Raw genomic sequence first — 15,599 nt, 5'->3', positions numbered from 1 at the left:
GGTGGGGAGCGGCTGCCCAAGCCCAGAGCTGGCCAAGGCCAAGATGGGGGCTCTTAACCAAGAGAGCCCGAATTGCAGACCAGAGTGCTGGGAGAAGACCCTGTCCAGTTTGAACCCCAGGGGTATTGGGGATAGCAAAAGGGTTCAAGCCACATAAACCTTCCCACATGCGGCCTGCAAGTGCCATCAAGCACACCCGACCTAAGGGAGGGCGTGAGACTGGACTGTCCTGGTGTAACTCTCACCAAGGAATGGGAGAGATGCTGGGGCATCCATGGGAACGTTGGTGGGTTCGAACTTCCCCAGGTCACTGGCTGAAGTGACCTCACTCAGTTCGGTCTCGAAGAGGGGAGAGGTGTGATGAACTAGGAATGTTCTTAATGTTTTCTCTGAATACGGTCTTGATGCCTCAGTGTCTCCATGGCAGTTCTTAAGTATCTGGCAGAGCAAAGGGCCAGTGCACCTAAATGCCTGACCCTCTGTCTCCTAGCAACTGATGGCCTGGGCCCCTTCTCTGCAAAGGTGCCAGCTGAAGGTGTTGGAGACAAAGAGGTCAGGTGACCTCCTGGCCCGGGAAAGGAATGGAGCAGAGGAGGAGAGGCTGGAGGGGTTGGTAGTCTGGAGCTGGCTGGGGTCGAGGAGTGAAGTGCAGACGTGGGGGGTCTGGCTCACTGCCCCCCAGAATGGACCCGGCCGAGGGGTCTGGTTCTCTGTACCTACAAGCTCTGTTTTAGACCCTGTTCCTGTCATCGAATAAACCTCTGTTTTATTGACTGGCTGAGAGTCAGGTCTGACTGCGAAGTGGGGGTGCAGGACCCTGTGGCCCCCCCAGGACCTCGCTGGGGCGGGCTTGCTGTGGGAAGCGCACGGAGGGGCAGAGGATGCTGAATGCTCCAAGGAGAGACCCAGGAGGTGAAGCTGTGTGAGCTGCTTGCCCTGAACAAGTCTGCTCCAAGGGAGAGGAGGCTCCGTAAAGTCCTGACTGGCTTTGTGGGGAGCAGTTCCAGAGCATCACCCGGTGACTCCGTGACACCCCCTTCCCAGGGACTGGGGACTCAGAGCTGCATGCAGGGTTCGGGGGATGGGAGCTGAGCAGAGGGGCCCAGAACCCTAGAGGGAGGGGCTGCCCCCATTCTCTGGAGTAGAGGCATCTGTGTGCACAGCTCAGAGCTGCCTGGGCTCAGGGGCAGGGGGCTCGTTCCCTTTCAGGGCTGCATGAAGGCAGTGACCCAGACCACGGGCCCCCTCAGACTGGAGCTGGGCAGGGCTATCCCTAGAGCCAGGATCTGGGCAGACCCCCAGCGTTCTCCCGGTTGCCATTCCAGGCGTAGTTCTTGGCTCTGTCTCACCCCACATGCACCGCTCTTGCTCATCCTATGTATGTATGCAGAACCCCCCAGGGTACATGCATCCATACCCCTACATGCGCTCACGCACACACACACACACACCCCACATGCATGCACAATGCCCCAGGCTCACAAGCACACACACACAGACACACATGCACAGACACCCCCCACCCCCTCCTGGTTTGCCCCACATGTGCGTTTGCACTCCCCCTGCTCACTCCCATCCAGGCACACAGACTTCTTTCTGCACAGAGGGGCAGGACGAAGAATAAGTTGACTTTATGGAGCTGCCCTGCCCCAAGGGCCCTAGAGCATAAAGGCCAGGGGAGAGATGTGCAGGGCCTCTCAGCCAGCACTATTTCTTCCCCTTTTTTCCTTTCTTGTCCTTCTCCTCTCCCTCCTTTCTGTCTGCTCTCTCCTGCGCTGCCTTGAGTCGCTTCTTACCCAGTGGCGTCTTCATGTACCAGTCCTGCCAAGAGGGTGCAAAGGAGTAGGGGAGTAAGCACAGAGCTGATGCTACATCGCAGAGAACACCCCGGCTTGGGGGTTGGCAGGGATGAGCCAGAGTCAGCCCCTAGTGGTGATAGTAACGTGGGGGGCAGGGACCAGGCTGGAGGGGGGACTGGGGTAAGGGCCCCCCTAGTGGTGACAGTAACATGGGGGCAGGGAACAAGCTGGGGTGTGGGGCTGGAGGGAAGGCCTCCCCTGTGCCTGCCCAGAGAGGTGACAGTAACATGGGGTGCAGGGATCAGGCTGGGGTGCAGGGGCCCCGTACCTGTCTTGTGGGGTGACAGTAACGTGAGGAGCAGAGACCAGGCTGGGGCAGGACTGGGGGAAGGGCCCCTCTGCCTGCCCAGAGGGGTGACAGTAACGTGGGGGGCAGGGACCAGGCTGGAGCAGGACTGGGGGAAGAGCCTCACTGTCTGGCCAGAGCAGTGACAGTAACGTGCGGGGCAGGGACCAGGCTGGGACAGGACTGGCGGAAGAGCCCCATTGCCTGCCCAGAGGGGTGACAGTAACGTGGGGGGCAGAGACCAGGCTGGGACAGGACTGGGGGAAGGGCCCCTCTGCCTGCCCAGAGGGGTGACAGTAACGTGGGGGGCAGGGACCAGGCTGGAGCAGGACTGGTGGAAAGGCCCCCCTGTGCCTGCCCAGAGGGGTGACAGTAACATGTGGGGCAGGGACCAGGCTGGGGCAGGACTGGGGGAAGAGCCTCACTGTCTGGCCAGAGCAGTGACAGTAACGTGCGGGGCAGGGACCAGGCTGGGACAGGACTGGCGGAAGAGCCCCATTGCCTGCCCAGAGGGGCGACAGTAATGTGTGGGGCTGGGACCTCCAGGGCTCAGCCAGGCACCTGCAGTGTCTTCTCCTCCTCACTGTAAATGGGGTCAGCCTTGGCCAGCAACTGCAGGAATTCGCCTGCCCGCAGCGGCTTCTTGGGCATCTGCAGGAGGCGCCGCTCGGTCAGCGCCATCTGCACGGCCCGCACCATGTGCCCCTGGCTGTAGCCGTCCGAGAGCTTGGCCAGGGCACTGACGTCCAGGGCAGCGGTGATGGTGCCACCATGCTTCTTGATCAGGCGCTGCCAGGTCACTGCGGAGGCAAAGGGGACAATGGTGGGCGAGCTCTGAGAGAGACCCGCCTGTGCTGAGGGGAGGGGATAGGAGGAGAGACAGGGCATGGGGTGGAGAAACTGGGGAGACCCAGCCAGAGGGCGGGGGGGATCTGTGCAGCCACTGTGGAGCTGGGCCCAGCCTGCCCCTCTGATGTAGAACAGTCTGGGTGCTGTGAGGGAGGGGTGTAAAGTGGGTTTTCTCTAGACCCTTCCCAGCTCAGCACTCAGCAGCGCCCAGCCCACTGCTGCTTGTTATCCTGCAACTGGGCACTGCCAGCTCCTTGGCTGGACTGGGGTCTGAATCCTGCAGTCACCTTCCCCCACACTCTGGCGTTAACCCAGGGGCTGCAATTCAGAATGGGGCAAGGAGAATGGGAAGCCCAGCAGCGACGTCCCCAGGTGGCTTTGGGGGGCTCAGGGAGAGGTCAAGCCAAGCACTAAAAGATGGTAAATCCCTCGGTCTCCCCCTCAGCCCGCACTGGCCAGGTTCATTAGCAGGAGCTAACAGGCTGGGAGGAAGGGGCGGGGGGTGACGTTATTAATATGAACTGTGACCATATAGATCATTGTTGCAACCAAAGTCATATAATGGCACCAAATCTTGTACAAAGGAGGTTAAGTAAGGTGTCCATAACAAGGTTATGATTTGCTGGTTATGGTTATGCTGTCTGGGTGCATGTGTCATTTTTGTATTTATAGTTATGAGTATTGGCTCTGTCCTGTCTGTATTTCAAACTTGTGCTGTGCTTCTGGGTGACACCCCAGACAATTTGGTGTCAGCTCAGCTAGCCTGCTTGATGGCCCATTAAGGACCATCAGCTACAACTGATCCACTGAGAGAAGCAGATACACCTTGTGGCTCAGCAAGGCAGGGACATGCCCATGGACAGAACTCTGAAGTTTTTCCAGGCCGTGTGCTGGGTGGCTTGTGTTTGGAACAAAGGAAGCACACACCACATGGCAAAAGGACTATAAAAGGCAGCATCAGCATCTCCATTTTGTCTTCAATCCTGCTTCTTACCTCTGGAGGAACCTTGCTACAAACTGAAGCTCTGAACAAAGGACTGAATGACCCATCCCAGCTGGGGATGTTCTCCTGTGAGGCAGTAGCGAGCGGGGTGGACTGACCTGGGAACGTCGTCTAGCTTTACTGGGACTGTCTGCATGGGGGATGGGAGAGCAGAGGATGACTTTATTTGAGGGACGATATCTGAGCCTGTAACCGGAGCCGGGAAGGGGGTTGGTCCACGTGACACCTTTGCCCAGAAAATGGACAAAGGCTAGAGGAGGATGTGGGGAGGGGGGAGGAGTGAGACAGGTGGAGGAGGTTTTTTTTCAGTCTTGGGCTGGCTGGGGAATCATAGGGGACCCCGAGGTTGGGGTCTAAGTTCCCTACCCCCCAGAAGGACCTGACTAAGAGGTCCTGTTTATGCCGACAAGCTCTGGTTTGGACTAAGTTCTTGTCATCTAATAAACCTTCTGTTTTACTGGCTGGCTGAGAGTCACAATGGGGTGCAGGTGCCTGACTCCCCCACTCTCCATGATAACTTCAGAGACTTGATTTGAGCCTGCAGTTAATTCCATCACTGCTACAAGCCTGAACCAAGAACTTTGCCATTACTGTATGTAATTGATGCCTTTAACAAATTTTAGCTCTCATCTATATTTCTTTTTATGAATAAACCTTTAGATTTTAGATTCTAAAGGATTGGCAACAGCGTGATTTGTGGGTAAGATCTGACTTGTATATTGACCTGGGTCTGGGGCTTGATTCTCTGGGATTGGGAGAACCTTTTTCTTTTATTGGGGTGTTGGTTTTCATAACCCTTCGTCCACATGATGAGTGGCACTGGTTGTGATACTAGGAAACTAGAGTGTCTGAGGGAATTGCTTGTATGACTTCTGGTTAGCCAGTGGGGTGAGACCGAAGTCCTCTCTGTTTGGCTGGTTTGGTGCCTTAATAGTAAGAGAACTGGATAAATTCATGGAGGTTAAGTCCATTAATGGCTATTGGCCAGGATGGGTAAGGAATGGTGTTCCTAGCCTCTGTTTGTCAGAGGGTGGAGATGGATGGCAGGAGAGAGATCACTTGATCATTACCTGTTAGGTTCACTCCCTCTGGGGTACCTGGCATTGGCCACTGTCAGCAGACAGGATACTGGGTTGGATGGACCTTTGGTCTGACCCGGTACGGCCGTTCTTATGTTCTTATGTAAATGAACTCCAGCTTTGGGCTGTAACTTCCCTGTTCTAAGCAATTTGTCCTGAATTTATACTCTCAGTGTCCTGCCAGAGGCAGCATCATTACAGCGGGATGGAGACCAGGAGGGGAAGGTCAGTCTCAGAGGGAGGAAACAGCCTACTAATATTGCTGGTCAGGCTGGTGTGAAGCCAAGCCGTGTAAATAGCCTGTAAATAGTGGGAAACTGGTGGTGGGAAATGGACCCTAAATAAAGAGCATGGGTGTTGCACCAGCTTGGAGCGTCCCTGAGTCTTTAAGAAGCGGGGTTGAGGGACCAAATCTGATGGGGCACGGCGTGCACTCCGTTACAGCCCCCCAAAGCACTGCTGAAAGGGGAAGGAACCAGCCAGTCACCGGCACCAGCTGGCTGACCTCCACAACCAGCTCTGCCTGGGCCGGGCTGCCCCCTCACCGTAGCGGGATGCATAGTCAGGCCGGGGGAGGAGGAGGATCCGCTCATAGGCTTTGCACAGTGTCTTCACATCAGCGGCATAGGGTTTATCCGATGTGCCGATTAGCAGCACCCGGTCCTCTGGCTTCAGCAGCTTCAGGGCTTTAGGTAAATCCCTCTTCAGTCGCTTGGGGTCAGCCTGTGAGGCAGCAAAGGGCAGAGTCATGGGGGTCAGGTCGAGCCCACATGCAGTGGGGGGAGAGTTTCTGGAGGTCAGGTCAAGCCATGGGTAGGGGGAGGGCAGGGTCACTGGGGTCAGGTTGAGCCTGCAGGTGGAGTGGGTAGGCAGAGTTACTGGGGTCAGGTCAAGCTCATGGGCCAGGGAGTCAGAGTTATGGGGGTCAGAATGAGCCCACAGGCAGTGGTGGGGCAGGGTCTCTGGGTCAGGTCGAGCCTGTGGGTGGTACTGGGGCAAGGTACCTGGGGTCAGGGCGAGCCCGTGGGCGGGGCCAGGGCAGGGTTTCCTGGGGTCAGGTCGAGCTCATGGGCCAGGGAGTCAGAGTTATGGGGGTCAGAATGAGCCCACAGGCAGCGGGGGCAGAGTCTTTGGATCAGGTCGAGCCTGTGGGCGGGGCTGGGGCAGGGTCACTGGGGTCAGGTCAAGCTCATGGGCCAGGGAGTCAGAGTTATGGGGGTCAGAATAAGCCCACAAGCAGGGGGCGCAGGGTCTTTGGGTCAGGTCAAGCCCATGGATGGGGCCGGGGCAGGGTCCCTGGGGTCAGGTTGAGCCTGTGGATGGGGCCGGGGCAGGGTCCCCGGGGTCAGGTCGAGCCCATGGGCAGGGCCTGGGCAAGGTCCCCGGGGTCAAGTCGAGCCTGTGGGCGGGGCCAGGGCAGGGTCCCCAGGGTCAGGTCAAGCCCATGGGTGGGGCTGGGGCAAGGTCCCTAGGATCAGGTCGAGCCTATGGGCGGGACCAGGGCAGGGTCCCCAGGGTCAGATCAAGCCCATGGGTGGGGCTGGGGCAAGGTCCCTAGGATCAGGTCGAGCCTGTGGGCGGGACCAGGTCCCTAGGGTCAGGTCGAACCCGCATGTGGGGGCTGAGGTCACTGGGACCAGAGTGAGGGGCCTGGCATGGGCTAGGATGCAGCTGTGCCAATGCACATTCTCAGGTGCCCCTGCCCTCTCTGGCATGAACTGGGGCAATGTATGTACAATTAATGAATTCTGGCTAATGCCATGAGGTGTATTCTGAAAACCAGCTGTATCATGAGTGCCCATATGTGTGTGGGACCAGCACTGCTGACGGGTCTCATAGTGGGGACACACATGAAGGATACCAGGGGATCCTTTAGCTTTAACAACCCTACTCGGGGCAAACACCCAGAAAGAACAGGTGAGCAAAATCCCCAGAAAACCAGTTTCGCTGACTCTTGGGACAGGAGAGGGAAAGGCAGGAGCAGTGGGGACTCACCCCGAAGACAGAACAAAGGATGCCAGGGGTTTTACGTAGCAAGGCACATGAACAGAAGGGGGCCAGATAAGAGGAAGCGGGAGAGACCAAGGTCACCCACCATGTAGCAGCCTTATAGGGCAGAGAGCCCATGCCCACTTTCCTGAGCCCACATGGTTCCAAAGACTGCACAACCCATGGGATGCTGACACCCATCCAAAGAACGCCCTGGAATGGTGAGGAAACCGAGGCAGGGACATGGGGGTAGTGTGTGTTGTTTTGTACTCTCCTGTGCTTTACGTGGTTATGTCAAAGAATATTAATGTGTTACCCTCTGTGCAAAAGGTGTGAGTGAGTTCACTGCTTCACAGCTGCTGCGTGCCCCTAGAGCGTTAAACTGTAACCAGAAGCTTCGCATGTCGGGGCAGAGCTCTGGGAAAGGGTATGTTTGAATACAGGGGAGTCCAAAAGGTCACCACTGCACTCAGTTGTGCTAGATGGCTGGACAATGGCTTCCAGCACTTTGGAGAGGGGGCCAGACAGAAGGCCTGTGCCCTGAGACCCAAGGACTGGGACAGTGGGTGGGCCGTACAGGCTCTGGGACCCAGAGCAGTAGAGGCTTGGACTCCTCTGCCAGCAGTCCTAGTGTGTGACCATAGGCTTCACCACTTTCACATGGGTGCTGGACCCCCGCCGCCCCTGCCCTCATGCCACCCCTTCCATGAGGCCCCACCCCTTCCCCGCCCCCATTCCAACCCCTTCCCCAAAGTCCCCGCCCCAACTCTGCCTCTTCCCCACCTCCTCCCCTGAGCGTGCCACGTTCCCACTCCTCCCCCTACCCAGAGTGTGCAAACAGCTGTTTGGAGGCAGCTGGGTGGAAACGCTGGGAGGCAGGCAGAGGAGCAAGTAGGCAGGGCACTCAGTGGGGAGTGAGGGAAGCTTGGCTGCCAGCGGTTGCAGAGCAGCCACTAATTTTTCCCCGTGAGTGTTCCAGCCCCGGAGCACCACAGAGTCAGCGCCTATGTGTGTGGCCAGGAGGGGGTGCTAGCTAGGATCTATTACACTCTTGATGTGACGAAGTGGGGGTTTATTCATCATTATGTTGCATGTGAGTCTTACTGTCCTAAACTAATACTGTGTGTGCCTCAGTTTCCCTGTGTACTGCACCAATACTTCAGTGGTGGGAATTGGGTGTGTGATTTTGCTGAGGCCTCAGGGCAGGTGAGGCTGCCCAGTAATTTGCAGCTGTGTAACCTGAGACCCAGGAGGGGTGTGAGACCAGGTGACACCTTTAGCCCAGGAAGCACAAAGAGAAGGAGGAGGGGCATGCAGGGGCGGTGCAGGAGGTTGGGTCACTGGAAGCTGGCAGTATGTGCAGGGGAACTGGAAGAGGGGGAATCCAGGGCATCTGGCCCAGGATTTCCAAGATGGAGTTGGTTGAAAGTCACTGATGTCTGTAATAGCAAGCTCTGTTCTATGCTGTTGTCCTATCGACTAATAAACCTCTGTTTTACTGGCTGGCTGAGAGTCACATCTGACTGCAAAGTGGGGGTGCAGGACGCTCTGGCTGCCCCAGGAGCCCCGCCAGTGCTGGCTCGCTGTGGGAAGTGCACGGAGGGGCAGAGGATGCTGAATGCTCTGAAGTCAGGCCCAGGAAGGTGGAAGCTGTGTAAGTTTCTTGCCCTGGAGACAGTCTGCTCAGAGGGAGGCAGCTTCCCCAGAGTCCTGACTGGCTTCCTAGGGAGCAGTTCCAGAGCATCGCCTTGGGACTCTGTGACACTCCCCACTCCTGGTGACCCCATCCCCCTCCCCAGCAGCCCCCCGCCCCAACTGTCACCTGCTTTTCCTCTTTTGGCACCTTCTTGTAAAAGATCTTCTCTGCGTTCCCGATCCAGATCACCGACGGCTGCATCAACCTGGCCACCTAGAACACCCAGAGAGGCGGTTCAGCCCAAGCCTCCAGCCACAGGAAAGGGGAGGGTAGGCCCTGACTTGCTAACCCCAGAGAAATGCCCCTTTTGCCCCCCCGCAACACCATACTGCACTAGGTCCAAGTGAAAATCTGTCCCGTCCCTCCCCTGGGGTCTGAGCTCTGCCCTGCTCAGGTGGGGAATGGCCCATGTCCTGCGCTGTGCTGTGCAGCTACCTTGAACACCACATGCATCAGCATGCTGAGGCCGGCCTTCCCTGGGTACTTGCCCACCAGGTTGTCTGGGGACAGGTCAAAGAGGTTGGCGCCCGTCTCGGTGCACACAGCATGGACCAGCATCTTCTTCCCAGTTCCAGCAGGCCCAGCAAGCAGGACAGACTTCACCAGCGGTGCCATCTCGTGCAGTGTGGGGGACCCTGGGGGACAACGGGGGCGGGGAGAAGGTTTCTGCTTCATTCCAACACAGTCATCACAGCATCCCATGGAGACACCCCTCCTCACATGAATGCTCATCCCTTACCCACAGAAAAACCGAATCATGCCCAACCCCTGTATGGGAATGTCAGGCCATACCCCCCTTTCTCTCCCCAATGGGAATGCCAGGCCATGCCCAACCCTCCACTGCCACAGGAATGCCACACCATGCCCGACCGCCCTCCTCCCAAGGGAATGCTGGGCCATGCCCGACCCCCTCCTCACCATGGAGAAATCGAGTCATGCCCAACCCTCCATGGGGATGCCAGGCCATGCCCAACACCCCCACCCACAGGAATGCCAGGCCATGCCTTCCCCACACCCATTCCCCATAGGAATGTCAGGCCATGACTTCTCCCCTCCAGTCCCAGGAGTGCTAGCCCTGCCTGACCTCCCCCCACCACACAGAAATGCCAGGCCTAGCATGACCCTCCTCCCCCCATGGGAGGGCCACACCATGCTGCCAGGCCCTGACAGTGACTGGGGTGGTGCAGGGCTTTCCTACACAGCGATTTGGTTCTTGCCATGGGAGACTGCAGGAATACTGCACCCTTGTGCAGCACACACCCCGACGTCTGTTGCAGGGCAGGGTACCTACATCACTTACCTGTCCCCCCTCACCAGCCCCCCCATGTGCACCAGGATGGGGCGGCTGGTCCCTTACCCAGGCGAAGGATGGCATATAGGGCGATGTTCTGCCTGATGTCCATCACCGAGGGTGTGGGTTCAATGCCCGCCATGCGCAGGGTGGTGCCCAGGTAGCAGAAATCGCCTGTCAGGGGAGGCAGGCGGGAACGGCAGGGAAGAGGGGGACAGAGACAGCTCCCCACCCTCCACCCCACCAGTGGTGAGAGACACAGGCTGAGTCAGACCCCTCCCCGCACACAGATCCTCTCACCTACAGCAGCACCCTAGGTGGGGTGAGACACGCACCTCCCCCTTCCCCTGGGGAGAGGACTCCTGTCCCCACCCGCTCTCCTGAAGCAGCAAGCAGCTCCTGTCCCCTTTGCACACCCACCCTGGCCTGCACCCCCAACATAGAACCGATGGGGCAGCGAGCTGGCCTCCTCCCCCCACAGGAGCCATCCCACCCCAATGGCCCTGGCGGACTCACCCGCATAGTCAGCCAGCTGGACACGCTGGGCCTGCTTAAGGATTCCCTGCAGCACCAGCTCCTCGTACAGAGAGTCCAGGGTCCTGGAGGGGGAGCGGGGATAAGGGGAGCCCAGCACCTGGCTGTGCCCAGCCCCACCCACAGTCTGGGGGGCAGATTGGGTCAGTATTGCCACCGAGCCAGGGCAAGCTGCAGCAAGGCTCAGAGGCTGGGGAAGCCCCGCCAGGGCCCATCCAATCTAGCCCCAGACACGACTGTTCCACAAGGCCCAGACTAGCAGAGACAGAGCAGGGCACATTGGGGGATAGACGCGTGTCAAGGTGTGATGAAGTGGGACTGTTCTTAATGCTTCCTCTGAATACTGTGTGGGTGCCTCAGTTTCCCCTATGCATTTCTTAAGTCTCCAGCGTGCATAAATGGCCGACACTCTGTCTCCTGGCGACAAATGGCTGGGCCCCTTCCCCCCTGCAAGGGGATGGCGAAAGATGAACAAAGAGGTCAGGTGACCTCCTGGCCCGGGAAAGAGACAAAGGACAGAAAGGAGGGGCTGGAGGGGGTTTCAGTTTGGAGCTGCCTGGGGATGGGGAGTGAGGGCAGACGGGGTTGTCTTGCTCGCTGGGCCCCAGAATGGACCCGGCTGAGGAGTCCTGTTCTCTGTACCTACAAGCTCTGTGTTAGACCGTGTTCCTGTCATCTAATAAACCTCTGTTTTACTGGCTGGCTGAGAGTCATGTCTGACTGTGAAGTGGGGGTGCAGGACCCTGTGGCTTCTCCAGGACCCTGCTGGGGTGGACTCACTGTGGGAAGCGCACGGAGGGGCAGAGGATGCTGAATGCTCCAAGGAGAGACCCAGAAGGTGAAGCTGTGTGAGCTTCTTGCCCTGAACAAGTCTGCTCCAATGGAGAGGAGGCTCCCCAAAGTCCTGACTGGGTTTGTGGGGAGCAGTTCCAGAGCATTGCCCGGGGACTCTGTGACACAGGGGAAGTGGAGGACTCACACAGGAAAGGGGAGCTGTGGGGAGCAGGAGCTGGGTGTGTCCGGCCACTGGAGTGCAGGAGGGGTCAGGGCACACGGGGGAGCTGGGGGGGTCTCCCCAAGGAAAGGGAGTTAGGGCTGATACCTGTCCGGGGTTAAATCTTTTTCTTTTTTCCCTCCTTTCTTCCCCTTCTGCTGCTGGGAAAAGAACAACAAACCTTAACATCTAAGCAGGCTGAGAGCCCCCCACCCCCACATAAGGGTCCCCTCCCTGTCTCTGTGTCTCCAGGGGCAGCCCCCCGCCCTTTGTGAGAGTCCCTCCATATGTGGGCCCAGTAATATCACTCCGTCCCCATTTGCTGGTGTAGGTCCCCAGGGCTGTCCCCCAATGAGTGCACCTCCTTGCCTTTGGGAGGCCCTGGGGTGAGGACACGCCCTCTGACCTTGCTGCTCTTCTTTTCCTTGCGAGATTTCCCCTCCTCTCGATCCACAGCCAGTTTCAGTCGCTGCAATTCCTCCCGCATCAGCTCATCCACCTGGGGGCAGATAGCCCTTGAGACAGCAACTGGGGCCTCCCCACAAGCCCAGGAACTCCCCATTGAACAGTCTTCTGCCCTACCCTTTCCCTCCCCCCAGGCTCCCCGCTGCTCCTCACTGTCTTCTGCTTGAGATGCACGGAGAACAGCGGCTGGCCATCCTCCCTGACGGCAGCCTGGCTTCCATCCCATGGCACACAAGGGGCATGGCAGCCATCTTCACTAGGGGCAGCCTCCCAGCCCCCCACAACGGCTACGGGGCATGGCAGCCATCTTGGGTGATGGCAGCCTGGGGCTTCAGTCCAGCTGCAATTTAAAAAACCCACCGAACATCTTGAACCAGTGCCCAGCTCACACCAGGAGGACCTGGGAGCCCCACTCACCCCCAGCACCCCTGAACCAGGGGAACCCAGACAGGACCGGCGCCAAGGTTTCTCGTGCCCTAGGCGCACGGCCATTTCGCCACCCTCCGCACTGATCCCGCGGCTCCAGTGGAGCTGCTGCAGGCGTTCCTGTGGAGGGTCCATTGGTCCGTGGCTCCAGTGGAGCTGCCGCAGTGGTGCCTGCGGGAGGTCCACCGGAGTCGCGCGAGCAGCCGACCGTCCGCAGGCATGACTAAAGCAGCTCCACTGGAGCCGCGGACCAACGGACCCTTCGCAGGCACCACTGCGGCAGGTCAACCAGAGCCGCCTGCCGCCGCCTCCCCCACCCCCGGCAAAATGCCGCCCCCTCAATAATCCTGGCGCCCTAGACGATTGCCTAGGCTGCCTAAATTGCCTAGGCTGAACCCAGAATCCCAGCTCCCCCAAACCCAACCTCAGAGCCATTCCACACTCAGCATGTGGTCCCTGGTGCAGTGACTGCTCAGCAGGGCGAACTCCCTTGTATCCCCACGGCACAGCCCTGTCTCTGCCTCTCACTTGCAGCCGAAGCTCCTTCTCCACCTCCTTCCTCTTCTGGGCTTTGATCAACTCTGGCTCATAGCGCTGCTCAAAGTTATCGGACTCATCCCAATTCCCCCAGGTGGCTGCAGGGAAGGGGGGGCAGGTCAGATGCTGCTTTTGCCCCTCCCAGCTCTGCCTTCCCTGACCCTCCTCCTGGAGGCACTGGGAGCTTTCCCTTGGGGTCTCCACCTTTTCACAGTGTGGACCACATTTTAATAGTGTGATGCAGTGGGGGATCGGAGAGTAGGGGGTGACTTTAGGTGATGGACTGTACCCGAGCCTGTAACTTGAGCTAGGCGGGGGGAGGGGGAATAAACAGCTCTGCCCAGGAAGCTGGACAAAGGAAGAGAGCCTGCTGGAGAGGGTTTCGGTCAGTTTCGGTTTTGGGGCTGGGTGGTGGAATTCAGGGAATCCCAGGCTGGGATCTAAGCTCCCTGAACCCCCAGAAGGACTCGATTCAGCGGTCCTGACTGTGCCTGCAAGCTCTACTGTAACCTGCGTTCCTGTTGTCCAATAAACCTTCTGTTTTACTGGCTGGCTGAGAGTCACTGTGAGTCCCAGGAAGAGGAGTGCAGGGCCGGACTCCCCCATACTCCGTGACAAATAGGGAGAATATCTCAGCGCAACTTCCTTCTTCCCATCCACCTCCCTCCCCGCAATTTCACAATCATGCAACCCTGGGGTACCTATAGTAACCACTTACATGGTAAAATAATATTAGGAAAGGATTTAAACCCAGTAAAGTTTTCTGCATTTTAATGCCATGCAGCAGTGACCCCATGAGCAGAGCCTAGCCATTCCCTGCAGGCACCTAAGGACTCTCAAGAGAAAACAGTCTCAAACACACGTGTGACAGCCTGGCTCAGACCAATGAGGCCCAAGGAGCTCAGTGCAGCCTGGGGATAGGCTTCCAGCTCTCCCCGTCAGCAGGAAATGACACAGTAGCACAGTGACTAATGCCCAAGGCAAGAATATGCCAGATTTTACAAAACCAGGCCTCAATGTGAACACGTGAGTGATCCAGGATAACAACCTAGCTGTGTAGGAAATGGTCTTACCGGAGACCACACAGCTGCCATTGTGCCGTGGCTTCATCAGCTCAGCAATGGCAGATCTCCCTGGCATAACACAAGCTCTGTGCTGGTTGTTCCCCAGCTCAGCCAGACCCCGAGCTCGGCAGGGAAGGCGTGTGCCTCCCCTGCTCACAGGGTGGAGGGTTCAGGAGTGGTGGGCACAGGGGCTCAGTATAGGATATGAGTCAGCTTGGTCTAACACAGCAAGACCAAGGCAAATGTGACTAGACTCCAGAGACTGGGCCAGGCCAGGTAGCAGGGTCCAGGACCGGGTCTCTCTGTTAGTCCTGCCCTAACCTTCTCACGACCCCCTGCCACCCTGCTCCTGGGTCTGTACAGGTCAGGTCCCCCCACTGCACCAGGCTCAGGTCCCCCTCACTCTGATACTGTGTGAAGCCCTCGCTGATCACTGGCAGGAATTTGGACACAGCTAGTTTCAAACCTTCATCTTCTTCCTGGAAAAAAACCCCCAAACCCCGCAAGTTACTCAAATGAACTGAACCACCACTTGGGGGGAAACCCTGGGGGGAGCCCTAGGACACAAGGAACAAGCAGTGCCTGGCCCTGCCCCAGAACTACCCTCCATGTACCACCATCGCACTCTGACCCACCCGTCCAATCCATGTGCCCCTCCTCCTCCCCGGGTTTGGGGTACTCTATCCCTGCCATGGGGCTCTTCTTCTCTACCCCACTACCAGTCAGCCTCTCACCTGCTTCTTGTCCTTGCCTTTCTTCTGCTTCCCTTCCTTGGTCTTCTCTTTATCCTTTTTCTTATCCTTCTTCCTCTGTCCCTCAGCTTCCAGGAGGTCCAGCTCACCTTTGACCTGCGGGAATCCCAGCCAGCTGGACCCACCCCTCGGTGCCAGAGTCCCCATTCACAGCTGGATGTGCTGGGGGGGAGGGGGCAGAGCTCCCTGAGTCTCCAGGGGGCAGGCAGCTGCTCCTGGCAGAGCTCAGGGAGCAGTGTGGAGGCGTCTATAGCTGAGAGTCCTTTCTGACCTGGGGCTGGATCAGAGCTGGCCTCTCTTAGGGGGGAAAGGCCCCATATCCCATTCCCTGAGCCAGCCACTCTCCAGCTCAGAGCCAGTGACCCATATTTCGTTCCCCTCACCCTGGGCTGCATTGGAGCTGGTGCCCCCAATAAAGGAAAGGCCCCACTCTCCTGCTCTTGGCTCATTAGCCCCTGCCCCCCAGCCTGGATCCTGCCCCGATACCTGCTCTGGAGTCTTTTCTGCAAAAAGGATGCTGGAGCCTCCAATCTCCTCGTCAGGGAATTCGGGGAAGCGGCCGGTCAGGTCGCTGTGGAAGGAAAACATGAACATGTGACCCAGTCAGCATGTCCCAGGTGCAAAGCCCCGTGCTGGTTTGCTAGCGGACTGGGGGAGGCAGTGAGCAGACGGGTCAGTGCTGCAGGTTTGGCTGGAAGGCGACACAGTAGCACAAGGGGTGGGCTGCAGCGCACTGGGCTGCTATAGGCGTGGGGTGAGGAGTGTGGTGACTGCT

General features: G+C 58.2%; 1 protein-coding gene across 1 annotated transcript in view; it reads right to left on the bottom strand.

Moving 5' to 3' along the window:
• Window positions 1-1,607: 1,607 nt before the first annotated feature.
• The window catches only part of IQCA1L (IQ motif containing with AAA domain 1 like), a 139,723-nt gene continuing 125,731 nt past the window's right edge, over window positions 1,608-15,599 (bottom strand). Inside the window, exons 6-18 of the mRNA XM_050942847.1 lie at window positions 15,311-15,395; window positions 14,807-14,920; window positions 14,476-14,551; window positions 13,000-13,106; window positions 11,987-12,079; window positions 11,689-11,741; window positions 10,569-10,651; window positions 10,119-10,226; window positions 9,197-9,396; window positions 8,888-8,974; window positions 5,622-5,799; window positions 2,707-2,945; window positions 1,608-1,821 (exon numbers count right to left, since the gene is read on the bottom strand). Of these exons, the coding sequence (XP_050798804.1) occupies window positions 1,708-1,821; window positions 2,707-2,945; window positions 5,622-5,799; window positions 8,888-8,974; window positions 9,197-9,396; window positions 10,119-10,226; window positions 10,569-10,651; window positions 11,689-11,741; window positions 11,987-12,079; window positions 13,000-13,106; window positions 14,476-14,551; window positions 14,807-14,920; window positions 15,311-15,395 (1,537 nt within the window). The 3' untranslated portion in view covers window positions 1,608-1,707. The remainder of the gene's footprint in view (window positions 1,822-2,706; window positions 2,946-5,621; window positions 5,800-8,887; window positions 8,975-9,196; window positions 9,397-10,118; window positions 10,227-10,568; window positions 10,652-11,688; window positions 11,742-11,986; window positions 12,080-12,999; window positions 13,107-14,475; window positions 14,552-14,806; window positions 14,921-15,310; window positions 15,396-15,599) is intronic.

This window comes from Gopherus flavomarginatus, chromosome 2 (assembly GCF_025201925.1).
Source record: "Gopherus flavomarginatus isolate rGopFla2 chromosome 2, rGopFla2.mat.asm, whole genome shotgun sequence".
Taxonomy (NCBI): Eukaryota; Metazoa; Chordata; order Testudines; family Testudinidae; genus Gopherus; species Gopherus flavomarginatus.
Note: the sequence above shows the minus strand (reverse complement) of the source record. Positions and strands in the feature narration are given on the sequence as shown.